General features: G+C 47.0%; 2 protein-coding genes across 15 annotated transcripts in view; one reads left to right on the top strand and one right to left on the bottom strand.

Annotated features, from left to right (window-relative positions):
- Positions 1-23,295, top strand: part of MAP1A (microtubule associated protein 1A) — a 55,245-nt gene extending 31,950 nt beyond the window's left edge. For all 7 annotated transcript variants that reach the window (XM_050309721.1, XM_050309727.1, XM_050309723.1 and 4 more), the window contains 5 exons: positions 7,112-7,194; positions 7,581-7,721; positions 9,410-18,203; positions 18,833-19,065; positions 19,906-23,295. In XM_050309721.1, coding sequence (XP_050165678.1) covers positions 7,112-7,194; positions 7,581-7,721; positions 9,410-18,203; positions 18,833-19,065; positions 19,906-20,061 — 9,407 coding nt within the window. In that variant the 3' untranslated portion in view covers positions 20,062-23,295. The remainder of the gene's footprint in view (positions 1-7,111; positions 7,195-7,580; positions 7,722-9,409; positions 18,204-18,832; positions 19,066-19,905) is intronic.
- PPIP5K1 (diphosphoinositol pentakisphosphate kinase 1) overlaps positions 21,898-27,196 on the bottom strand; it is a 49,145-nt gene continuing 43,846 nt past the window's right edge. For all 8 annotated transcript variants that reach the window (XM_050309729.1, XM_050309733.1, XM_050309731.1 and 5 more), the window contains one exon: positions 21,898-26,755. In XM_050309729.1, the coding sequence (XP_050165686.1) occupies positions 26,076-26,755 (680 nt within the window). In that variant the 3' untranslated portion in view covers positions 21,898-26,075. The remainder of the gene's footprint in view (positions 26,756-27,196) is intronic.

Here is a 27,196-nt window from a genome sequence, read left to right as displayed (position 1 = left end):
TTCACTCCTCTCCCCACCGCCCACGGGCAGCCTTGGTCTGGCAGAAAGATAAGACCATAGTGCAGTGGGAAACAGGGCAGTGTATCTGCATAGATGGGATGAGAGGCAGAACCCTGCTTAGAGTTCAGTGTAGAAGCTTTTCTCCCTTTCCTCTGGTCTTTACAATCTCCCTCCTAAGGAGCAGTGGCCTGTCGTACTTGGTACAATCCTGGAGTGTTTGTGAATGACTGTGTTGTTTCGTTTCTCTGAATGGACACCATTTGGGGCTGGATCCTTTTTCTCGCATTGGCACTGAAGAAGCTGCAATTGGAGGCTTCACAGCCTCAGAATGAGAGAGTCAGTTACTATCTCAGGGTTATTATACAATTTCAGAATGAAAGAAATGGCAGTCTTTCAGCTTGCACTAGCTCATGTCAATTTTGCAAATATATGCACTCTAAGAACCCTCATACACCGTTTGACCAACCTCTCCAGAGGTGGACTTTGTTCAGTAGAGCATCAGGAAGACTGTGTGATCCCAGGCACTGCTCTTCGCTGAAGTGTAGCAAAAGGTGCTGAGCCATAGTGATATCTAGGATCTTCTTGTAAGAGTCTTTTCAGAAGTGTCCCCTTGAAGAGAGATGTCCATAACATCAGGTACAACAGCAGGAAGTTAGGAAGTTAGTTTTAATCACTGTTGCTTGTGTGTCTTGATAACATTTTCAGACTGTGAAACTTTGTTATTTTTTATCCATGTAGTATCGGTGTTCACTCTACAGGTAGAATCTGGCCTGGTAAGCCCAAATAATCTTAGGGACAAAGGAAGAAAAGGGTGTGGGAAGGACAAGGGAGGTAATGAGAGAAAAAGAATGCACCCTGGATGGGGAAAGGGCTGATGGGGAAAGCTCTCCCTGGGCAATCATCATGGCTTAGAGAAAACAACACAAGGTCATCTGAACATTCCTCAGGTCTTTCTCACGCCTGCAAGCTGCAGTCAGAAGAGCAGTCTCCATCCTCTGGATGGCAAGGTCTTGGGAGCTCTGCAGCTCAGATTTGCACCTGCCATCAGACAGGTGCACACACTGGTGAGATCCCTGCCCTGAGCTTTCTCTTTTCCAGGCTAAACTCCTCAAAGATGTGCCGGTCATTTAATCATCTTTTGACCCTTATGTTCATTCTGATTTGTTGTACCAGACAGAGCATCATGACTGATTTCAGCACAGTCCCTAGCACAGAAAGATGACCCTGTGCTATGGCCTAGGGCATCATTTCAGAAAGGTGATAATCTGGGTCCCACTACCCTGACACTTGGTCTCTGTTTTCAGCATGGTGCATTGTAACTACGTCTCTCTCTTCCAATCCTGATCAACAGAATAATAAGACCTCTGAGGTGTGCTAGTATGAAAGACTAAAGAAAATAATAAGCAGCAGCTTGTGTAGCTGTCCTTGACAGCGCTTCAGACCAGCCCAGAGTTTATTCTGCAGCTACAAGGGTTTTAGGTGCTTCCATTTAAAGTAGCAGAACACAAGGATCTGCTCTGGCAGCATGACCTCCTTTTTCTGCCTCTGCAGCCATCTGTCTGCTTGTAGGATCATCTCTCTCGGGCATCCTGTTTGTCACAGTTACCCCAATGCTCTGTCCTTTCTTTCAGCCTTGCTTGACCTCCCTGCAGAGCCCTGCCTGACTGCTGAGCACTAAACCCACAGTGTCTACTCCTCCATCCCCTCTCCCTCTGTGTCTTTGCATATGCAGACAGCCCTGGATGGTTAATTCACACTCACTCCAGAATTTGTGTGGCTTTGCTCTCCACTTGCTATCCTCCACCAGAACCGAATTAATTCTACACTCAATAGACCACATAATCATAGTCATAGAATATGTTAGTTGGAAGGGTCCCATAAGGATCACCAAGTCTAACACCCTGCTCCTCACAGGTCTAACTAATATTAAACCATATGACTAAGAGCATCATCCAAATGCTCCTTGAACTCTGACAGGATTAGTGCTGTGACCGATTCCCTGGGGAGCCTGTTCCAGGGGCCACCCACCCTCTTGCTGAAGAACCTTTTCTAATGTGCAATCTGAACTCCCCTGATGGAGTTTCATTTGTGGTCATTCCTAGTGCTGGTCACCAGAGAGAGAAGATCAGCACCTTCTCCTCCGCTGCCCCTCTTGAGAATGCTGTGAACAGCAATTAGGGTCCTCAACTATAATATACTCCTTTAAAAAAAAAAAAAAATCAGATTTTTCCTCCCTTCCCACTAATATTCCAGGAGTGCAGCTGTGCATCCTGAAATGCTGCCTCAGTATTAGTAATAGAAATCCATCCTCTAGTATTGCCCAGAGTAGCTGTTGTTCACCACCTCAGAGACGGTTTGTGTAGTCCCTCCATGGTCAGGTCCTGCTGATGACACCCAAAGGTGGCTGCTGTGTAGGAAGAGCTGTATGTGAGCCTCTGCGACCCTTTGGGGTGAGGGTGCTGCTAATTCTGCACAATGATAAGTAATGTGATCTGTGCAGAGAAGGGGAATGCCCTTTCTCTTTTCTGAAACTTCACTGAGGTTGTGAATGAGGTGTATTTATATATTAAATATTTCCATATATTATGCAGCAGGCACTTTTTGTGGGTAAAAGACAAGTAATGCCATGAGTCAAAACTACTTAAAAGGCAGAAAACAAGTTAGCAAACAAATATATGGTCGTGTTTCTGCAACATCCAGAGGTAAAATACAGGGGCTTCATTATTTTCTACTAAACACAAAGCTGATCAGTACAGTAATGATGAGGAAAGGGGTTGGCATGAACATGAAGGTGGCTAAATTTATAGATGACTCAGTTACTGAGATCTAGAAAAAACTGTAAGGAACTTCAGCAACTAAATTGCACAGTCATCATGATCTCCCATTAAATTAATTGTCAAAAAAGCCCACTAGAAAAATTAAACTTTCCAGACTTCTTATAAAAGCTTAATTAATAGAGTCATAGCAGGGTGAAATTTGTGTGTCACTGTGTACTCCAACTGAAGATCTTTATTTGGTGCAAAGCTAGTGTTAGGTTATGTTATGATAAAATAAAAAACTAGGGCGGGATAAAATACAAAAACTACTGTGTTTTCTATATACAGAAAATACAATAATGATATCCCGTGAATCTCTGGTGTTTCTTCTCGTATACTTCTCTTACTCGTTTCAGTGGCTGTGGGGATAGGTGACAGCAATTATGAAGGGACTAAAGAAACTCTCCTCTTAAGAAACAGTTGGTAAAGAGTAAGGGCTTTCTGTCTTGGTAGGGACATGGTGGATGGGAAGTGCACAGGCACAGAGTTGATAGCAGAAATCAGAATGGGGCTGAACGTGCAGAGTGAGGATTCATACAAAATGAGATATGCAATGCTGAAGAGAGGATATTTATTTATTTAATGTCACAGCTTCTGAGTGTAGTTGGAGAGGGCTGTGCAGGGTCAGGGATCTGTGTTCAGAATGCACCTGAAGATGAGCTCTGTCCAGATGTTTGTTCTAGGCAAGTTGAAGACAACAGTCTTTAGGAGCCTGAGAATAGATTCCTTGTACTGGTCAATGGAGCTGAGGGATTTTGCCATTTGCAGTGCTGTTTCCAGGCATACATTTCATTGTGATAGGGATCTAGTAAGGACAAATACCTGGCAATGACCTGCATAGTGTGCTTGCAGTCACCATGGCTTCAATGTCAGTCACACCACTATGTGTTTCTGGTGCACGTAGTTTTGGTTAGTGAGAGAAGGGATGCACCAGGCTGTGTGTTTAGATCCTCTGTCTGTGCAGCTGCTCTCTCAGGCTGTGCAGAGAAAGCTCCTCTGCCTGATGAGCACTTGGATTCACAGAGGCTTTGGGCATGTGTGTTCCCTCAGCTGGGCATGGCCCTTGCAGGGGTGCTGCTGCACTAAACTGGGGAGGTCACTGCTGCAGGTTGGGGTGAGCAGGGGCTGGGCACAGGCTGGGTCTAGGGCATTGTGTTGCCGTCTCACTCCCAGTTTGCAGTTCAGCCTGGAGTTCATATGCTGTTCTGCTATATCTCTGAATTTAGTTAAAAACCAGTTTGGGGTTTTGGTGTGCATGGATGTGTGCAGTAAGTCAGTGTTTCTGGAAATGGCCTCCTGAGAATCAACTGCTACAGCTGAAGAGAGGGAATCTGCCCCACAATGGGTCTGGAGCAAAATTCTGGGGGCCTACACTGCTTCACATTCACAGAACTGCCAAATTGTAGGTTGGAAGGGACCTCTTGAGATTGTCTAGTCCAGTCACACCTGTTCAAGAAGGGTAAGCAAGAGCAGGTTTCCCAAGCCAGTATTCAGTTGGGTTTTTGAGTATGGATGCTCCACAACATCTTTGTACAGTCTATTCCAGTGTTTGACCATGCTCACAGTAAAAACAGTTTTTTCTTGTGTTTGGATGGAATTGCCTGTGTCTTAATTTGTGTCTCATATCCTGTCATTCAGCACTATGGACAAAAGTCTCTGACTTTCTCTTCTTTGTTCCATCCCATCAGGAATTTATTTATATGTATTGAAAATATCTCTCCTCCATGCTCAACCTTGCGTTGTATGAAAACACTTCAGTCCCTTTATCATCCTCACAGCCTTTCACAAGACTCAGTCCTTCCCCATTCATCTCTCCCATCTGCCAGCAGCTGCTGGCCCTGCAGCTTGAGCCTTCTCTTTCTTCCTTGTGTGCAGGGGACATTCCCAGGGGTGAGGGGCTGCCAGCAGAATGCTAAAAGCCAGGCTTTCTTCAGGGCCCCAGGGGGGGACAGCTCAGCTGCCTGGGCTCAGATCGCAGTATTGGCAGCAAGCAGCAGTGTTTTTATGCGTGTTAGTGCTGCAGACGGGCCCCTTTCCTCTGCAGCTGGCACTGTCACCAGCACTGCCCGGCTGGCAGTGCGCAGGCTGGCACTGCCCCCACAGCGCCTGGGCACCTGCGGTGCCTGGAGGGATGCCCGTGCATAGGCACGGTGACTGCACGTAGCATGAGAACGAGGCTGCTAGTGTTTGTGCTGTGCATCAGGCTGTGTTCCCCAAGTGATGTGAGTAACCACTGCCAGAGCAGTATCTGGGGTGTACAGGCATCAAGGTGGCAGAGGTTGAAGCCTGGAGAATCGTGGGGGTTTCACTTTGTCCCATTAGTAACGTTAAAAAATGGGAGCAGATCACTTCTGTTCTGGATGACCCAAACAGCAGGCGTGGCGATCCCAGTGGTGGGGAGCTGTGCAAACACTGCACAAAAAATCAGTGGGGAACCAGGGTGCTCCTTGTGAGCACTGCTGGAACCTCAGCAATGCCAAGGCACCAGCAGTGACTTCACAATTGCCCTTGCCTCAAGGATAAGTGAGGTTTTGCTTCTTGCAGCTGCGCAGAATGCCCTAGAACACCTCCTGGGCCCTCCTCATCCGCACCTTCTCCCACTCTCCCACACTGCTCCCCATGGCTCACTTGCAGCATCCCTTCTGTGCACAGGGACTTGCTTCTCAGTGTCTTCAGCCATATACCCATCCCTCATCGAGTGGCAGAAATGCCCCTGAACTTAGTGCATTTTGCGCAGTGATGATTTTTAGTCTAGACGGACCATATTTCTAGCCAAACTGAAAGAACACAAGTTCAGAAAATAGCTAGAGATGCTGAGTGCAAGTAGTTCTGCTGAGAGCTTAGAGCCACTCTTGCTTTGGGATGAAAGCTGCCTTCTGGGCATGTCTGTCTGATTAGTTGCTGGCAGTGAGTAAAACATTCCAGTAAAATGAGTTTGATTGCTGAGTATTGGCCTTTTTCTGACTTCTTTCTGTGTCCTTTTCAGTCTTTCTTTGAAATACCAGCTTGATTGAGCTATTTAAGAAGGATTGAGATCTGCCTAGAAAGAGCTGATGGGAGGTTGTAGAGACTGGAAAGAACAACATTGTCAGAGAGCAACAGTAGTATGGAAAATGAGAAATAGGAATAGATGTTCATTTTCAGTGAAGATTTCTGACCCTCCAATCTATATGAGGGATTAAAACCTATGAAAGACTTAACCCCTATAAATTATACATTCAGACAGTTAAGTTCTAAGTGCCTGTCTTGTTGAGTGGATGTAATGTCCAGAGGTAGGTATTTGCAAAGACAGGAATCAAAAAAGATTATATGCTGGCCACTGTGTCCAGGAAAGTGCTGCAGGAAGGTCCTCTACATCGGTCCTTCATCCAGAGCCATCTGATGTGGGCAAACAGCGGTGGCTCTGGTCCTGCCTGTCAGTGTGGCAGATACTCACCACCCTTCTTTCTAATAAATTAATGGGTCCTGGGCATTATGGCAGCATTTTGCCAAATAGCTATATAATTCCCATGCTAATGTGAGCCCACAAACTGCTTTTTTGCATTCCCAGGATCTTACTTGCTCTTCTTTTGCTCCTCCTTTTTTCCCTAAATATATAAAAAGAGCAAAGTCCTGTCTGGGTACCTGTTTGTGCTTCTGACGGGAGAACAAGGCGTTCTTATTGTCTAGCTGTTCCCCACAGGAGCAGCTTAGGAGTGCACATTTGGATTAAAGAAAAGCACTTCAGAAGAGAAAAAAACTGTTATGAATGATGAGAGATCTGTTATCAGTGCTGCACCACTCCAGTGAAGGGTGAGTTGGCACCCACTGACTGGCTTATAGAGCCCTGTGGTGACTAGGGCTTGGACAACACCAGGGACACCTCTCTGTGGTAGCTGCCATGAGGCAAGGAAGGCATTTCTATCTGGAAGGGATGATTTGTTTGTGCCAGTGGTTACAGGCACAGCCATCTGGCACAGGCAGGCAGCTCAGAATCAGAGAATCAAGTAGGTTGAAAAAGACCTCTGAGGTCATCGAGTCCAACCTTAGCTCAAAGTGCCTGGCTCTGTGGACTTCAGAACACGTTGGAGCTGAGTGGCAAATTGTGCTGATCCAGAAGTAGGATTTCTTTCCTTGTTGCTGAAAAGAGTTTGCTCTGTTCTATGAAACCCAGGTATTAAATTGGGTCTCAAATGCAACTTAAAACCTTGCAATCAAACCCATGCTGAAGTGGAATTTTTGAGGCTAAAATATCAGTAGCTGGATGCTGTCTCATCTGCTTCTCTCATCCTGTCTAATCCCTTTTCTCTCGCCAGGCCAAAGAACTCTCCATCACCGGAGTGATACCCTGGAGACGGTGATCCTGGTAAATCCTAATGTGGACAGCATCGTGTCTGAGGTAAAGATGAGGTGCCAGCAAGTTCTCTCCACATCAGCTCTCTTGAGTTTGCTTGACTTAGAGGTCATGATCATCACTCTTTGCACCTTCTAGAGAGTGGGAATGTGCTGCCAATCTGCTGCAAGGTGTGGTGAAGTGGCCAAGTGTTCTGGTCTTGCCAGTAACCAGGACATGTGCAGTAACTATGATGTGACATGGAGCTGTGTTGGGCAGACAGTAGCAGTGTCTTTCCTCTTCAATAACCAACCTTCTTGTATGTGTAAAACTTAGGGTTTGGCTATTTGTGAATAACACATGAGTATTGCTTGTCCATGGGATAAGGATTCTGGGTGCTGATGAGGAGTACAGGCAACTTCTGACTCCAGAACTATGTCTAATGGTAACAGGTCCGCTCGCTGGTGTGCGATTCATCAGCCCACAAACTACTGATCCTCTGTGGACAGAGCTCAGACCAGGAAGGAGACTTGGTCCTGCAGACAGGGACCTTCACTTACCAGAAGTTTGCTGAGATACTTTCAGACCCAGAGGTGAGTGTGACCCATAATCCAGCACGACCCCTCCTGTTCAGAGTGCACGGTAGAGCAACACGGCCTGCACCCTCCTTCTGTTGACAGATTTGCAGACAGATGGGTTTGAAATCCGGAAAAAAACTGCACACCATAAATACTTCATGCTATTGTCTTGGGAATCCTGCTTTAACTCCCTGGCTTAAGTTTTCCAGTGTGTAGGCATGGGTGATTCCTTTAAGTGTTCAGCTTGAAATAACCTTCCAGACTAGCTCTACAGTGGGCAGACACTCAAAATTTCGTAAAGCAGGTCTTAACATAACTGTGGGCAGCTTCCGAAAACAGCCAACAGAGGCCATCATCACCCTGGTAAATGTGGGTATAGTCATAGTCAGTGCAGCAAGTATGTTCACAGAAGATTAAGGGTGTTCATCAGGGGTATGTCAAGATGATGAAGGGATGAGTAAATGCTGGTTAAGTAACTACATGATGATCACATAACTACAAATGTCGCTGTTTAATTGCAGAATTCTTGCATCATTCAGGTTGGAAAGGCACACAAGAGCCCAACCTCCTGCATAGAGCAGAGTCAGCACTGAAATTAGGCAAGCTTGCTCAGGTATTTGTCCAGTGAGGCCTGGAAAACCTTACAGGGCACCCTTGGACCACTTCTCCTGGGCTTATTATCTCAGCTAGCCATACTATAGCTTTCCTGAGAGACTTTACATTGTGTTTCTGTTGGCGCTCATTGCCAATACAGATATACTGCTTCAGTTTTTGAGAAGCCCTAGTTCCACTGGTCATGTGCCAGATGCATAGAATGTCTCCATCTGATTGACAGGAATGGCTGACAATTGATATTATTACTGCTGTAATTAAATCAGCATATATGCTCTCCTTCATTTTTTTAGAGCTGGTTGTTCTCAATTATTTCTGGTATCTATTTATTTGGACAGGAACTAGTCAGATAAGGGCCATCTAAACAAGAGAATAAAGTGTGCTATCTCATTCCAGATACTTATGAAGTTGAGGTGTAATACTTCTTTGCTCGATATCTACTCAGCATAGCTGTAAGGAGCCTTGGAAATCATATGGACCTTAGTTCTACTTATTAATTGTGTAGCATGTCCCAAACCCTGTTATGTGTAGCAGAGGTAAAGTCATGACTTTCAAAGTAGGTTCCAGGAAAGAAGATTAATTAAAAAAGAAAATCCTGTGGCACTAGAACTGCAGAGCGCTCTGTGATGGTTCACTAGGCAGTGAGCAACAGTAAGTTCAGACAATGATGCTTAGCATTGAAAAAGTTGTCTCAGAGTTAGAATTCAGAAACAAAAAAATCAGAAACAAAAACCCCAACCTGCAACTTCTGAGCCCAAGCCAGGGACTGATATCCCAAGTTAGACAGGAAGAAGTAAGTAAAGAGGACAAAGTGGTTCCTGCTTTTCTTTTCTTTCCTGAGCTCTTGGCACACTGCACTTCCAGCAGTCAGGAAACACAATAGCCCATCAACATTAAGAATTTCAAAAGAGATCAAGCCATGCTCCCATGCATTGATTTTCAATGGGCTTTTGGACCCCCAGTGTTTCCTGTCAGTAAAGTGCTCATGGCCTCTTCAGTATTTCTGTGCTAACTGGATTTTTTTTTTTTTAAGTAAACTACATCTCTCAGAGCTCTATTTGACCTTTATTTGTCTGTGCTGGTCTCATTAGGTCACCCAGATTCTCAGCAATACTGACTCAGATACCAAGGCCTCCCTTACTGTGTCGTGCCTGGGAGAAGGAGCCTGGAGCAACCTTGGGCATCCTCGATTTCAGGAAATTATTAATCTGAAACTGAATCCTGATCCAGTTCTGCCAGAGATGGATGGGGTGTCTGAGTTTGCAGAATACGTCTCTGAGACAGTTGACGTGCCGTCTCCGTTTGATCTCCTGGAGCCACCCACCTCAGGGGGCTTTCTGAAGCTTTCTAAGCCCTGCTGCTACATATTCCCTGGGGGAAGAGGTGATTCTGCTCTCTTTGCTGTCAATGGGTTTAATATCCTTGTGGATGGTGGCTCTGAGAGGAAATCCTGCTTCTGGAAGCTGGTAAGGCACCTGGATAGGATTGACTCAATCCTGCTCACCCACATTGGTGCAGACAACCTGCCCGGCATCAATGGGCTGTTGCAGAGGAAAGTTGCTGAGCAAGAGGAGGAACAATCCCAGGGCTCTACCAACTATAGTGACTGGATGAAGAACCTCATTTCTCCAGAGCTAGGGGTGGTTTTTTTTAATGTTCCTGAAAAGCTGAAGATGCCTGAAGCATCCATGAAAGTAAAGAGGAGCATTGAAGAAGCGTGTCTGACACTGCAGTATCTTAACAGACTGGGCATTAAATCAGAGCCTCTCTACAGGATAGTGAGCAGCACCATCGAGCCCATCACACTCTTCCACAAAATGGGAGTGGGTAAGCTGGACATGTATATACTGAACCCTGTCAAGGACAGTAAAGAAATGCAGTTTCTAATGCAGAAATGGGCTGGTAATAGTAAAGCAAAGACTGGCATAATTCTCGCAAGTGGGAAAGAAGGCGAAATTTCTGTTCCTTATCTCACATCCATCACAGCCCTAGTTGTGTGGCTTCCAGCCAGCCCGACAGAGAAAATTGTAAGGGTTTTGTTTCCTGGAAATGCTCCTCAAAATAAGATACTGGAAGGTCTTGAGAAACTCAAGCACCTGGATTTTCTGAGGTACCCAGTGGCTACTCAGAAAGATATCACTTCTGGAATACCTCCACCTGTGCTGAAGCAGACCAAAATTAAACAAAGAACTGACAGTAAAGAGAGTCTTAAGTCTTCCCCCAAGCCATCTGTGACAAAGCAAGTGAAGAAAGAAGAGGCAGTTGAGGAGGGGATTAAGGAAGTAAAACTGGAAGCTGTAAAGGATGCTAAAATTGAGAAAAAGATTAAAGAACACACAGAGAAAGTTCCTGAGAAACTTGTTAAATCTGAAAAGATAAGTGATGCTCTCAAAGCTGAGAAAAGAAAATTGGCAAAAGACAAGGTTGGAAAAAAGCATCTCAAAGAGAAAGTGTCCAAATTGGAGGAGAAGAAAGACAAAGAAAAGAAAGAGATTAAGAAGGAGAAAAAGGACTTAAAAAAAGATGATGGTAAGAAAGAGGAAAAAAAGGATTCAAAGAAAGATGATAAAAAGAAAGAAAACAAACCAGAGCCCAAAAAAATTCCTAAACCAGACTTGAAACCATTTACCCCAGAAGTAAGAAAAACATTGTACAAGGCAAAACTTCCAGGCAAACTCAAAACTGAGAAGGTTAAAATCAAACCTGAAAAGGAACCTGAAAAGGTACCTGCTGACCTGAAGACATTACCAATGGAGAAGGCAGCTGTACAGGTGGAGCCAGGGGAGACTTCTATAGCGGAACAGAGGTTAGTCCTGTCTTCACCGGAAGATCTTACAAAGGACTTTGAGGAACTGAAGCATGAGGAGAAAGGGGTCTTGCAGGTAACTCAAGAACTGCCTGATACAAAGGTTAGTGATAAGATTGTGAGAGCACCTGAAGCAGAGATAAAAGACTCCGTTGACATGACTGATCACAGTTGCCTTGAAGCAGATCTGATTTTGAAAACAAGGACTCCTGATCAGGGAATAACTACTGCTGATATGGAAAAAGAATCACCAGCAGAGGAAAAGGCAGTCCATCATCTGGAACTGAGGGGAGGTCGTGCCGAAAAAATAGAGGATGAAAGAAGAATAATAGATGAAAACTTTGACATGAGATCCTGGGAGGAAAAAGCTGAGCAGAGCAAGGACATTCAGCTGTTTCCTGACAAAGAACAGGTGCCATCACAGACAGACTTCTTGGCAAAGGGTGTTTGGCCACCAGTGTTCAAAGAGGAAGAAAAGGAGGAAGAGGAGAAAATCTCTTTGGACGGAAAACAGAGGGAAGCAGAAAAAAAGACTTGTGAGAAGTATATTGAGGGGACAGAGGCACAGGAAGAGGGTGAGAAGGAAAAGAGAGAAGATGTGATTGAAAAGGCAGAACTGGAAGAAAAGGAAGAACAGCACATGAAAGCAGAGGAGGTGGAAAGCAACAGAGACTTCTATGACCTGAATGAGGATGAGAGGGAGAACAAACTGTCTGCCACTACAGAAAAGGAAAAAGAATTAAGTGACATGGGTGAGAAAAACAAGTTACTTGTAAAGGACATAACAAAGGAAGAGCCATATCTGAGCAGCCTACCAGTCCCGCCAGGAGCAGCAGCAGAACATGTTTCCTATATCCAAGATGAAACTATCCCCGGGTACTCAGAAACAGAGCAGACCATTTCTGATGAAGAAATACATGATGAACAGGAAGAGAGGATCCCACACTTGAAGTATGATGTCAACGCCTATGACATTTCTGTTCCTGACCACCCAGGCTCTTTTGAAGCAGTGCATGGAATACAGGCCGTGCCTCCTGCTGACCTTTCAGCCAAGGGCTATGCTGGCCAGGAGTCTGAAATCCTGGTGTATCCTACAAACATTGTGGCAGCACCTCTAGCTGAGGAGGAACACATATCCTCTGCCACCTCCATTACAGAATGTGACAAACTTTCATCTTTTGCAACTTCAGTAGCAGAAGATCAATCTGTTGCATCTATAACAGCACCACAAACAGAAGAGACTGGAAAAAGCTCTTTACTTCTGGACACAGGAAACAGCATGCCCTCCTCTCGGACTGAAGCAACCCAAGGTCTTGACTATGTTCCCTCTGCTGGCACAATCTCTCCCACATCATCCTTGGAGGAAGACAAATGCTTTAAATCTCCACCCCCTGAAGATTTCCATGCATTAGCAGAAGGAGAGAGAAAACTGGAAGCTCAAAAAAAGAATCTTCATGAAGAGGCAGAAGATGAAGAGGATGAAGAAGATGGTACTCCAAATATTGAGATTCCTGAGAAACTCAGAGGGCATTACGATGCCCCCATGTTTGCTCCTCAAGGATGCCCTGATAACGTGATAATCAGTGTTCCCACAGAAGTGATGCCGTTATCCGCTGAAGAAGCACCGTTTTCCCAGGCTGACTCTGCAGAGGCTGAAGAACGATGCATGAGTCCTGATGACAGCACAGTCAAAATGGCCTCTCCCACCCCATCTGGCCCCACCAGTGCTGGGCACACACCCTTCCACCAGTCTCCAGTGGAGGAAAAGCTGGAAACGGTAGATTCTGATCTGTTTGAAAAACAAACAGATTCTACTGCCAAGAAACTGGAAGGCCAAACTTCTGTTGTGGTGAAGAGAGCCAAGGGTGAACTTCTCAGAGAAGATGAGGCATCTACAGCTAAATCCAGACATGAAAAAGAAGTAACTGGACCTGTGCAGCACAAACTGGTCTTGGGCAGTGAATTTCCAGTGTCTCCTGGGGAGGAGGTACAGGAAGAACCACTGAGGAAGGAGGAGCTGTACTGGCTCTCCTACCACAAGCAGGACACAGTGGTGATCAGGGAGGAGGAGGAGTGTCCTGGAATGCCCTGTCCCAGCACAGAGCCAGAAAAAGAGCGAGGAACTAAAGCCATGACAGAAAGTTTAATGGGATTTTCAAAACACTTGTCCTTTGAGCCATTTGCAACCAGAGAAGCGTCCCTAGGAAATGTGGATCTTTCAGAGTTCACAATCCAAAGCAAATCTGAAAGTGATAAATCTTTGCAATTTTCACCAGACGACACCAAATCACTTTCTTTTACAGAAAAAAGTATGGGTAGAGAAAAATCCTCAGATCTTTCTAAGGGAGTTACTGCTGAAGAAGGGAAAGCACAGTATTTCACAGGAGACACCTCAGAAGAGAAATCTTCTCATGTTTCCATGAAAGACATTTCCCCAGAAGAGAACAAATCCATCTCTCTCACTGAGAGTCCCAGCAGGGAAATCTCTTCAGACCTTTTTGTTAAAGGAATTTCTCTGGAAGACAACAAATCCCTTAGTTTCACAGAAAAGATACCTGCAAAAGAAAAAACTATGTCCAACTTCACTGACAAATTCCCTGCAGAAGCTGTGAAATCTATGGGTTTCACAGACCAGAGCCCAGCTACATATGAAAAATCACTGGAAATTTCTGCCAAAGAACTGAAAGAAGCATCAAAATCTTCTCCTTGCCCAGAAAGTAGTTCAGTTAAAGACATGTCACCCAGACATTCTTCAACAGAAGAAATGTCTCCAGATGACAGCAGTTTATTTTCTGCATCAGAAAAGGATCTGTTTAGGGGGAAAACTGCAGGCTTGGACTCTCAGGAAGTATCTCCAGATGCAAAGGCCTTACAGTTTACAGAATCTAGCCCAACTGAGGATAAAAAATCCTCACACATTTCTACTGAGGATGTAAAATCTTCCAGGTTCAAGGAAGCTCAAGAAGAAAAATCTCCAGAAATGGAAGACTTTTACATGAAAGATTTAAGTTATGAGAAGAAAGTGTGGTTTCCCGAAGAGGTGCAAGAGATCCCTGTTCAGGGAGGGCGGCAGAGATATGACAAAGAGAGAGAGAGCACATTCTTGGATGAGGTACCGGAATTTGAAACAAAATCCCTTCCTAAAATGGGAAAAGAGGAGATCCTGCCTCCCACAGTGCCTGACAGCCACACCTGGAGAGGAGCAGAAAGGGAAGCATGGGGCTCTGCATTTGGGTATCTTCAGGAAGAAAGAGAGAGTGGAAGAGGAGGGCAATTACCCAGTGAGGAAGATAAGGGGGTCTACCGTGCTGAAGACAAACCCATGCTACAGCAAGAAGAAATGGAGTGTTTAAAGATGGAGTCATGTGATTACAAAGAAGACACACAGAGGAGTGCCAAGTTTACATCAGAAACAAAGAAAGTGGATGTGGTTCCTGCTGACATCACTGTGTCAGAAAGAACACAAGGGGAAGGTCCTCCTCTGTCTCCTCAGTATGTCTCTGGTGAGGAAAACCAGGCCAAAGCTTTAACTGGAAACAAAGAAAGGCAAGAATTACTGTTGACATCTAAACAAGATTACTCCTACTTAGATGATGAGGAGAAAGCTGTCCTAGATATCTATGCAAAGTCACTAGACCAAGCAGTGACAGGATCTCCCCTGTCTGCAATGGGAAAGGAGATTGAGGCAGCACCAGGAGCAGAGAGGCCTTGCAAGTTAGATCAGTGCAAACCACCTCTGTGGGAGGATGTCCCATCGAAGATGGCTGAGAAGAAATCAGACATCAGTGGTTTGTACCAGGAAATAGACTCCAAATACAAGTCAGATAGAAGGCAGAAGGATGACTGCAAATCCACTGAGGGTCTATATGAGTCTACAGGGAGGAAAGAGCAGGCAGCAGCAGCATCTACTCTGTTGCAATCCTCAAGACCAGCAGAATATATTGCAGCATCTCCAGAAGAGAGCACTGGGGTGTCAGGGCAGCATGCACATTCTCCTTCAGGACAAGACCTTTGTCAAAAAAGCAGTGCTGCCATGGAGCATGCTGGGGCTGTAGGTGTTGCCATCCAAGAGTTGTATCCTCCAGAGACCTATTCCAGGAGCTCTGCTGAGCCTTATTCTTATGAGGAAGGAGTCTGCACATATAGAAATGATGACAGTTCCACAAGACAAGAGCAAGAAGAAAGAGAACCAACTCCCTACCCTGATGAAAGAAGTTTCAAGTATGCTGACATCTATGAGAAGGTAATTGTGTCTGGAGTGGGACCCTCCCCCTTCACAACCAAGAGTGCAGACAGCCCAGGTCACACTGACAAGGTGCCAGTAACAGCACTGAGCTCTCAAAAAGGTCAAAGTTTTCAAGTCTCTGCAAAGGAAGAGGAGTCTTGCCTTTATACCTCTGCTGAGAAGGAATTGTCATCTCCAGCATCCCCTAAAGATAAAGCAGATTCAGTCTTTGACTATACAGATACCCATGAAAGATACTTGCCCTTGTCTGAAACAGGGAAGCCTAGGATAGCAGAAGGACAGGAAAAACTGAATGTGTCTTCTGCTTTGCCAGGAGAACTGGACTCTGCACTGCACCCATCATCTGCAAGTACAGTATTTGCCCTTCCCACAGGCAAGACTGACACCTTTTATCAAGGGAAGTCATCTGCCTATATTGATGCTGGTCATCCCGATGAGAACATTATTTTATCTAGCCAGGAGCAGGTATCTCTGTCCCTGAAATCTGAAAGCCCAGATCCCAAAGATGCATACTATGAGAAAGCAGGTCGTGGGGAAGAAAGCACGAGTGACTCAGAATTAGAAAAAGGTGCTAAGGAGAAGTCTGAAAAAGAGTCTAAACTACACATCCCAGTTGAAGCTGCAGGTACTGTCTATGCACACACCTCAACCATCGGCAAGTTCCCTGTTTCAGACACCCTCCTGCAGAGCAAGCATCAGGATCCCCTTTCCCCCAGCTCCACTTCCTCTTTTCCCTCTGGTCCAGGCTGGAAAGAGGAAAATGGAAGTAGGACAACTGCATCAGCTGCTGTCATGGAGACGTATGTTGCTGGTTACACTGATATGCCAGACATGGGCAGAGCTTTGGAAATGTGCCATGGAAGACAAGATTCTTCACGAAAGGGAGAGGTTGCTGAAGAATACACAAAGGAATCTCATTTCTGTGTAACAGATTATCCAAGTGCAGCAGTGGTCTCCGAGTGCCCAGAGCAAGCCACATACCTGAAATCTGCTTCCAAAAAACACACAGAGGAATACGAACAGGGCCCAAGGGTAGAGGACAGAGGGATGGATAACTCTTCTGGATTTGAAAGCTCCCTGCTAGGAAAGAGTGAAACAACCAGCATGTTCAGACTTGACCAAACCTCAGCAAGCCGTTTAGGGGATATCTCTCTTTCTATAAAGTCTCCATGTGCTTTGCTCTCAGACCAGGGAAAGAAAGATGAGTATTTGGAGGTTTCTGAGAAAATTAGCAGCCTTGACTCATCTTTTCCTAAATTCTCACCACTAAGTCCATATGAAGAAGACAAGTTGTTCTCCAAAGGTGTGGAGAGAGAGTTTGTGCCCCAGCAACAGCTGAAAGATGACTCTGCCAGCCTGTCAGAGGAGCCTTCATCTGAAGCCACCACTCCTGTGATATCAACTACAGCAGAAAGTTTCTACTCCCATATGCTTTCCACATACACAGGTGCAGGAGTGGAACCAGGTACCAGGAGTCCTTGGGATGTGTCTCCACAGATTCCAGATAATGCCGTGAAAATACATGTAGCTGAAACCAAAGATTTTGTGTTTGCTGAAAAACACAGTTCTCCATTCTTCTGTGGCATGGGTGACAGCACCTTGCCATGCAGAAAGGAGTGCCAGTTCTCAGAGCCCACGCCATCCTCTGGGAAGGAAGAGCAGCAGCCCTGTGGCAGCAGTCCAGAGCAGAAGGCACCATTTGCAGAACAGCTGTTGACAGTGACATCTCTCCCTGATGTGTTGACATCATTTCCTCATCATCAGCACGAAGATGAAACCACAGCCAATGGTCCAACAGAGGTGAGCACCAGTCTGCAAGCTTTCCAAAGCACGTACCATGCAGCAGAGGCAAATGATGAAAGAACATATCCCGATTCTGACAGCAGTTTTTCTCCATGCACAGGCAAAGACGATACAGAGAGGCAAAGCCGCCCTTCCTCTCTGATGTCCCCTGAACACAGTTTCCAGCCCTTTATCCCAGATATGCAGAGAGGTGGAAAAGCAGAGGACCATGGAGATGCTTCCCATGACATGGAGCCACATTTAGGAGGCAGTTTTGATTGTGGACAGAAATTTTCCTCATGTGAATACAAGCAGAGAAAGGGAGAGCTCTCTCCCTCATTCATCAACCCAAGCCCTCATGAGCTCTCTGAAGACAGTGACCTTTCACAGGAGGACGGTCACCCTTCAGTGCAAGGGAGACCACCCCACACTGCGAGCAGCCCCATGCAAAGTGCCACAGTGGAGGAAACCCCTCCAACATCGGTGAGTGATTCTGGAACCTCCCAGTCAGACTCGGATGTCCCGCCTGAGACTGAAGAATGCCCGTCCATCACAGCAGATGCCAACATGGACTCGGATGAAGATGCTGATTTCCTCCCAGTGGACAAAGCTGTGGGGAATGCTCATCATGCCAGTTCTAGGTCCAGCCATGATCCTCACCCTGTTCCAATGGTAGATCCCCATCCCCACCCCCCTCACCCTGATGTCTGCATGGTAGACCCTGATATGTTGGTAAATGACCAAAGCATGAGCAGAACTGATAAAATTTCTAAGAAGGACATAAAAGAAAAGAACAAAGGTGTACGGAAGGCTTTGAGCAAACCCAAATCTTCCTCACCTGTGCGGAAATCAGATGTGAAAGGGAAACGATCACCCACTCCTGTGAAACAGCCATCAGACAAATCTCCAAAATCTGTCACTGCCAAAAAAGAAAGAGATGGAGGAGAAAAGCCCAAACCACGTAGTGTGCTGATGCCGGAGGATGAGTTATCCCGAAGTAGTCACAGCAACCCTGGCAAGAACCTTGTCAATGGCATCAAAACAAACCCTGGTAAGAAATCCTTCCTGAAGCATGCACCGTATCTATAGGTCCAACATAGAGAAAAGCACTAGGTTAAACACAGCGGAATAGAGAACAGGACTTCCCAGTCAGACATAAAAAGTGATAAGATTGAGGTACAAAATGTTGATAGGAAGGGGCAAGAGAGTCCTAGGAGTAGCAGCGATTCACAGGGATGGCAGAAAGCTAGGGTGAACCTTTTAGAAAGACTACTGTAATGCCCTAGAATAGCTTAGAAGGACCATCAGAACAAAGGTTATTTTGGAAAATGTAGGTTATTAAACAACAAAGATTAGGATGAAATATTGATTGGGATAACAAATCTGCAAAAGTTGATAACAGAGATTTTTGATTCCCTTCCCCAGGAAAAGCTTCTCAACCTAAAGCTTTCCAGTCCCTCCCCAAAGAACAGCAGATCTCCCTTTCCCTTCCAGGATCTGTGACAGCACTGGCACAGAAATGCACCGAGGTCACCTCTAAGCAGCAGAGCCTGGATAAATCTTAACTTCATTGCTTCAGGGAAAGAAATCTTTCTGGAATTCAAGTCCTTCACTGTTAATCTGAGTGTTTGTCCTTTCCAGAAGGGTTTTGATAGTATCTTGTTTTCTTTTTTTCCAAAGCTTCCAATAGTCCTAAGAGCAGTTTCTCTGTGCCTGTGGGTCCACCCGTCTATGTGGACTTGGCCTACATCCCCAACCACTGCAGTGGAAAGAACACAGACCCAGAGTTCTTCAAGCGGGTTCGAGCATCGTATTATGTTGTGAGTGGGAATGATGCAGCCAATGGAGAACCAAGCCGTGCAGTGCTGGATGCACTTCTCGAAGGGAAGTCTCAGTGGGGAGACAACCTGCAGGTAGGTCATGAAAATGTGAAAGGCTGTGTGATGATGTCACAAGTGCTTGGAAGCTATCACAAACATACCTGAAGGAGTACACTGAGAGGAAGCAAATGGTACTGGGCGTGTCCTGTTCTGCAGTTTTAGCAGAGTAATTGTTTGTACCCATGAGGAGGAGGACACCTGCAAAATGGTGTAAGTGGAAGCAGATATGTCCTCCCACATCCTTCTGAGGGGAGAAAGCATTTAAAGATCATATACTCCTCCTTACCTGCTACAGGATGAGCCTATCCTCAAGCAAAATCAAGCACCATCACAGTCATCTGTTGCTAGCCTGGCTTCTGAAGATATTTCTGATAGCAACTTACTAATAGTGCTTTTAAGGCAGAATGTCCTTAAACACGGTTCTTGCTTAGCCAGGCTTGCAGGACCCCCAAGTGGGCACTCCTGAAGACATGTACAAGAAGGTACATCTTTCAGATGAAGCAACCCCTGAGTTGCACATTTGGTCATCATGTCCGTTAACAGTGACTGCCAGCACTGTTCCTTTTCACAGAGGGATCTTTCTGAGGTTGTTTCTGGAGCTCCCAAGCACAGTGCTCTCCCCTGCACTGCAGCCATTCTCATAATTATGGTGTCAGTGCTGCCACTTTGCAGCCAGTTCAGAGCCCCGTTGTGCTGGTACTGTATAAAATAAAGCTCTGCCTAAGAACCTGACATCTGAAAGACATTAAATAGAACAAGCAGTACCAAGGGTACAGTGTTCCAAAATTAACAGGAAATTTTAGCCTCAGCTCCTATGGGCATTGTTTGTCACTGTGGTTGTTCTCAATCATCTCTGCTGCTTTCTTTTCCCAGGTGACATTGATTCCAACACATGATACTGAGGTGACACGAGAATGGTATCAACAGACCCATGAGAAACAGCAGGAGCTAAACATCATGGTACTGGCAAGCAGCAGCACTGTTGTGATGCAGGACGAATCTTTTCCAGCCTGTAAGATTGAATTCTAAATCTCTCACACTTTGTGTTCATCCATTGACTCTTCAATCACCGATGCAACATCAGAGACGCCATCTAATCACAGTCCAGTTCTTCTCTGGTTTAGTCCTCTACATGGTTCCCATTTGTCAGGCAGTCGGGTATCCATCTAGCTCAGCAGTGGATGCCATGAGGAAGAAGTGCAGGGCTCTGTAATTTTCTGGACTGAGTAAAGAGTTTGTGCAAGAGCAGTTGCAGGCCAGGGGCACTTTCACTTTCCCTGCTTTATTCTGTTACCTGTACAGTTTCTGTAGACTATCTTGGCTGCCTTGCTGCTGTGAGAGCTTGTTCTACTCTCTTGCTGGCTGCCTTACCATTTAACCTGCAGCACCATGAACCTCATCTTTCCAGTGAGGCATGAAGTGCTGCTGCTGCATGCAGGGAGTGCATGGGGGGCCAGGGAGCCGAGGTGAAATCTAATTTGCAAGGAAAGTGCACCAAGGAGATGAGGGAAGGCAAAACCCTTCAACTGTAATGTGACAGTGAAGGTCATTCTTCCATCTCCCATCCTGAGCATACAGGAGGTGTTTTGAGCAAGGAGACTTCTACTCCAACTAGGCAGGACCATCATCCTAACAGCATGGCAAGTTTCTGTCCCAAATATTTGCCTATGGCATCCTGCAGTACCTGCTTGGGTGCTCAGGAAGCCAGGATGAAGGACATGGTGGTGGGAGGGGAGGGTTCAGCACATTCCTAACCTGTTAACTTGAGCTTTGCACACACAGTGGCCAACCTGCACATCAGCTGTGTGGCAGGAGGAGGCACAGGGGGGCTGTGGCCTGAACAGTCACACAAAAAGAGCATCCAAACGCACAACTACAGCCCCCTCGACAGCAGAAACCATTGTTGGCCCAAGATGTATGAGAAACCTTCCTGTCCCTAACTGAAAGGCTCTGGAGGACTGTGGTGAGGCTACTGGGAGCGTGCAGGCTCTGCGGGGGATGCTGGTGCCTGGCCAGTGTTGCTGGGCGTGCCAGCTCTGCCACAACAGCCATGTCCTCACTGCCTGTGTGCCAGGGTCCAAGCCTCAGAGTTGTGTTCAAGCTTTTTTTTGTCCCCCCAAGTGTCCAGGATGTGGGGAATAGAACCTGTGGTATGAGGAAAGAGAACACCCTTCCCAAAGCACTCAGGAGAAAGTAGTGTAGCAAATGTAGTCACGCTCAGTTTCCCCCTGTCATGGCAGGGATGTGTTGGCAGCGCAGGTGAGGTGCTGCTAGTCCGTGCAGTGCCACCTTGCAGCTCGTTCCCTGACACCACTGTGGGCATCTGTCCTTGCTCTCTGGTCATCCTGACAGAAGCACAGTTGTGTGCTGTGAGTGGACCACGGCTACTGAGCAGTCACCCAGGACCTCCTTGGTATGCGGACCTGTTCCAGTGTGGGAGACCCATTCTCCTTGAAGGGAGAGCAGCTCCAGGAGCGTGGGTGCTCAGGTGCACTGAGCCAGCTGCATCTTTGCCACCTCCAAGAGCATTGACAGAAGGTCTTATCACAAAGATGGCTTTTATCTTTCTGTAAGACAAAGAGAGTGGCAGCAGACTGTCCTCTGGGGAAGGAGGAATGAGATAGAAAGCAGTGCTGCAAGGCTTGACATTCAGCACAAAGGTATTTCTATCTGCTGTGTCACCCACTGCGCTTCGCCCTCAGCCAAGGGCTGACTCCACCATGAGCATCATCAGACCCTGTGTTGCACTTGCCTGGGACACTTAAGTCTCAGTACTAGTTTTCTGGCAGAAAGAAAATGCTGCTTAGAAACCTGCTCCTAGGATAAAAATGGAGTTTCTAGGGAAATATCTATCTCGCATTTAACTTATATATTTTTTTTTTTATGTTAAGATGCATTTTTTGTCGATTTAGTATTTTAATTTATACATGTTAACATGATACCATGTGCTTTTAGTGTCAGTTCAGAGGTTTCTCAGTACAAATACTTACATGCTGCAATTTAAATAACAACATAAAAAGACCACAGAGAACTTGCTGGCAACCAAAACAACTCTGCAAGGCTGTATCTAAAACCCAGCAGCTGCAGGACAAGGCCTGAGGCCAGCAGCCTCCCCAAGGCACAGCCAGTCCTTTTGGATACAGCCCTCGTTAGGAGCATGTGAGCTTACTCAGGGCTTTAGCAAATCCCTGCCCTGTGCTGTGTTGATTTTAACCGTGGAATTACCCTGTGTCTGCCAGTAGAATAAATGTTCCCCAATGGGGTCAGCATCCATGAATGTTGGTTCTGGCAGTAGCAGGCAGTACAAAACCTGCCCTGTTCCCTCCCAGAATGCTGGAGGGATTTGCCTGCAGTGCTTTGGGGAGACCCTGGCTCACCCACCGTGGTGGCAGCTGCAGAGTGCCAGGCACCAGAGGCACAAGTGTGGCCCTCACTGGCTCCCAGGATCCCTATATGTGACTAGATGTAAAAGCTAATGCACTAATTTTAGATAGACCCACACCTGAATGTTTTCTCAATTTTAAACTTGAAGCGGTTCTAAGCAGCAGTAATAGTGAGGCTTTGTGAGGTGCCTGCGTCCTCCAGCAGGAGTGCGGCCAGCGGTGGGTTCCAGGAGGAACACTGCCCTCCGCGCTCCTTTCCTGCCTTCTGCAGCTCTGCTGCTTTGACAGCTTTATCCTACGCCAGTTCAATTCCCTGCCCTCAAGGCTCCACATTTTAGTTTCAGTTTTTTGTGGCAGTCTGTTCTGCCTTAAGCTTCTCTCGCTCCCTGTCTTCTTCCACCTGCCCCACTTTCCATCTTAAAAAACTATGGGGAAAACAACTTATGAAGATGCCAATTTGTAAAGAGCCTGAGCCTGCTCGGGCCACAGGAGCCAGCAGGACCTACTTGGAGCCAGGGGCAATACAACACTGTAGAGAGAAACAGTTAAACTCTGCTTTTGCTTGTTTCTGCATGTGGGCAACAACGCGTAATCTTCCTGTATGTAATAGGTAAAAAATACTATTTTAAACCTATAATTAAAAAAGTGAATGTCTTAACTGTATTGAAATGGCAACTTGTGCTCCTAGCTTCTTCTATGCTAAATGTTTTAAGAACAGAGCCCTGATTCTTTTCTTCAGCATCATACTTCTATTCAAATTTAGTTCCTTAAGTTCTGTCCTTTTGCCCATTTTCCATGTGAAACACTCTGTAACTAACTGCTGTCAAGAGAGGAGCCCAACACATTAATAATAAAGCCACATTAATTGCGAACAAAAACATCACCAGTTTCAAACTGTTCTTTCAGTGAGCCCACACTGTAGGTAGGGGCACAAGACACAGCTACTGTGTCACCCTCCCATGTCTCCCAGCTCAGGCAAGCCTCAGCTTTTTCACCTTTACCTGCAGCTGCTAAAACCACCTGTGTCTCAGGGAAGAGACACAGAGGTTGTCTGGGACACAGCCCCACTGGCCCCAGCAGGGTGACTGGTGGGTCCCTCTATGGGACATCTGGGACAGTTGCACAGGTGGCTGAGGGCTGGGTGGTGGGAACGCAGCACCTGATAATCCAGCAAGGAGCCTGGCACAGCCTGTCTGTCCTGGGATCCTGCCACACCTCACAGTTCCCGAATCATGCTTTCCATTGTGGCCTTGTACCTGTCCCTGCACTCCTTGGGAGTGGTAGCTCTGCCCAGCGCTGCCAGCACTCCTTGGAAAGATCTCTGGCCCTGTGGCAGGCAGAGCACCTGCTGTCTCAGGGCTGGGGCCAGGCACAGTGGGGATCCCGCACCCTCGGTCCCCATTGCAGAAGCAGGACTTTTGCACCTCTGCAGAACTCTGACCTGACTTCATGCAAGGGGAACTCTCAGTTACTCAGCAGAAAATGGGGATGGCTGCTGCTCTGCCTGTGTGGTGATGCAGTCTAGAGGCTGATGCCCAGTTAGATCTGCTCCTGCCTGGCTGTCCTCAGGGGAAAACAATAGCACAGGTGAATGCAAGGGAAAAGGAATGCAAGTTCTGTGCTACGATCCTCAAGAGAGAAGGATGGCCATGGAGTGCACCACAGCTTGTGCAGTGCCTGATGGAGAGCTCAGAGTAGCTGCCAAAGCTGGTGCTGACAGAGGAGGAACCACAAACTTACCACAAACCATGCTCCTGGTAACCAAGGTGCTGTGATCGCAATGCATTTCCCGAAGGTGTGCAGTGACGAGCATGTGGCTGTGTGGCTTGAGAGCCAGGCCCCCACCCCACAGGGCCCTGCTCCAGGCCTCTCTCAGTAATGACGCCCTGCGGCAGGTGCTGCTGGATCCCTCAGGGTGACTGCTCTGCCCAGGCTGCTGCTGGTGGCAGCAGATGCCATGCAGTGCAGGGCAAGGGCTGTGGGCAGTGCCCAAGGGGCATCTTGTGCGGTCTCTCAGCCTGCGGGCCGGTTGCAGCCCCATGGCCAAGGTCTCTGTTCGTGCAGGACTGTAACACAGGGAGAGCAGAGGGCAGGGCAGGCCTTTCACCTCCTCAGGCTGGCACAGTCTGGCACGAGAGGGGCCAGGCTGCCCCCAGTACACTCTGGACCCCCAGCTGCACAACTTGCTACATTCCCAGTGCAAACAAACGTGACCTTGCTCACATACCCAAACTGGCAGCTCAGGATTACTGGGCATGAGGAAGAAGACACAGCACCCAGGATGTACTTGAAATGACCGGAAGGTGAGGACTAAGTGAAAGGGGCCGAACACACTGTCCTAGTGTCTTCATTCTATCACAAACCACCCTGGGACTTGGAAAGCCAGGACCTCTTCTCTAGTATGACCGGTTCTTCTATGTAGAAAAAAAGGTACCTGGCCTTGAGCCTGTGCACTCACTCTGGGTGTGACTTCAGCCACAGTTGTCCCAGAACAGTGGCCATAAGCAGGGCTGCACCTGCAAGTTCTGGCACACGCACACTGCTGCCAAGTCAGCATGAGACAGAGAAATGCTGGAGCCACAGCACAGATTTACTGTGAACACGTCATCACAACACAGCATAGAGATCTTTGGGCACAGCTTCACAAAAACACATATTCTAGCTACAGACAAACACGCAGACTTGTCCATAAATATAGGAGGAGTGGGAAGCACAGCCCTGGCCGGCACTTGGGATGCGGCAGGGACACCCGTATCAATCTCGCCCTCAGGCTTGTGCTCACAAGGCATTTACATAAATATGAATTAAATACCTCTCATTTTTTATATCATAAAGATTTCTCCTTATTGGTTTCTAATAGTCCTGAATTGTCCAAAGAGCAGTTTCTTTTAATTTCTGTCACCAAGACTTCAGAGCTGTACCCTGTTTGACCCTTGGGGACGAGAAAAAAAAACCCGTGTGTATCTTCCTTGCATACCTCTCTCAGGCTGGATCCCCATGCTCCTGCCTGCCTCAGCGCAGCAGGAAAACATCCAAGGCCATGCCAAAGAGATGTTTGCTTGCAAGTGGCAGTCTTGAACTCAATGCCCTCACTACCCTCCTTTCCACATTCAGAATGCTTTTTGCTTCTCCTAGTCTTCCTGTCATTGACTCTCTGGACCTGGTTTTGGTGGCCAGCAGTGGGGATTGAGAGAGGAGGAAGAAACAGAGAAGAGGTTGGTGGTTGTGACAGATCCAATTAATTTGGGCCCAGAATGCCTTTTTCTGAAGGCTATGGGCCAAAAAGTCTCGAGGAAGTATCTGTCCCCTTGGACTTACCACCCCAAAAGCCTTGGTTGTACCAGTCCTCTAATGCTGCTGTCCCAGCAAGCACACAGACTTTGGGACACCAGTGCAGCACCACGTCCCTGCTCCATGGAGGTGCCATGCCAGTACCAGGACTGCATTTGCTGCTCATTTAACAAGGCAAGCATTCTTGCTGAATGGCAGAGCTGGCTTGTGGAGGAGCAGAGCAGAGCAGATCCTTTCACACTCCAGAGTCCTGTGGCCTTGGGACACAGCTTCTTCGGTGCTATGGACCGCCAACTGCATGAGGTGCTGTGCAGGAAGCTGGGTTACCTCCAGGCTAGAAGCGCTTGCAGTGTGCTGTCCAGCAAGCCACTAATTCTGCTGATCCTCCTGACACAGCAGCTGCAGTTCCTCCAGGCTTTTCTCAGGAGGCAGTGCCTGCACCTGGCATAGGTGACCAGAGAGAAGCTGGTCTGACAGAGCACTGTCCCCCAGCAGCTCCATGCCCATATGCTCTGGGTTCAACACCTCTCCCAGCAGCTCCTCTTCACAGGGCACCAGGACCTCTTTGGACAGCCCAGACTGATCCAGGCCAGTCATTCCCCCAACACATCCCTCACCTGGCTTCACTCTCTCCCCAGCCAGCCTCAGGTCAGACCCTACACCACACTTTGGGTTTCCTGGGTTACTTGAATCTAACATTTCCCCAGATGAATCTTCATCCAGCTCTTCCATGTTCTTCTCCTCTGGTTTAGTGTCCTCTGCCAATTCCTTCCTGCACAGCCTGCCTGGCTCTGGGCCTTTATTCCAGGTCAGGGTCTCTGAAACTCTTGGCTCTGCCACTGACAGCCCAAACACCCCCCCCTCCTTGTGAAGCCCTCTGCCTGGAGGCTGACTCTCTTCCTGCTCAGGAGACTGTCTAGTCAGTTGTTCCTCACTTTTTGGGGGGCTGATGGAAAGTTTCTCAGTGAAGCTGAAATGAGCACAGTTGTCCACAGAAGTTGGGGAGGACGGGCCTGCACTGGAGACAGTACTGGAGGGGCCACTGCTGTCTGCAAAGAGGAAGAAAAATTTTAAACGTAGCTGGTCACGCGAACTGTCACAGTCCCGCAGTTCTACAACCAACATGTGATGGCTGTCGACATGCCAGGCAACCTGGCAGGGGTTTGCAGCTGGTCTTTGGGGTGTTTCTGGTAGCTCAGCTGGTGAAAACTCAATCACACACAGCACAGTTCCATCCTGTAATCCAGTGGCATACAACCAAGACTGGATTCTGTTGTCACAGAGCAAAATGTGATGGCTTTGAGAATAAAATCATTCTCTTTCATTTTCTCACTATTATGGACCACTATTATGGACCAGTCTCAGTCTCAACTTACTCCTCCTGGTTCCTGACACACAATTCCTGAATGCTGAGCAGGAGTCAATGCTGGAGCAGGAAACATTGATTCTCTACTAATGCTTATCCTTGACTTATATTGCACAATGAGCAA

This window comes from Myiozetetes cayanensis, unplaced genomic scaffold, assembly GCF_022539395.1.
Source record: "Myiozetetes cayanensis isolate MyiCay16 unplaced genomic scaffold, myiCay2020 scf14, whole genome shotgun sequence".
NCBI classification, from domain to species: domain Eukaryota; kingdom Metazoa; phylum Chordata; class Aves; order Passeriformes; family Tyrannidae; genus Myiozetetes; species Myiozetetes cayanensis.
Note: the sequence above shows the minus strand (reverse complement) of the source record. Positions and strands in the feature narration are given on the sequence as shown.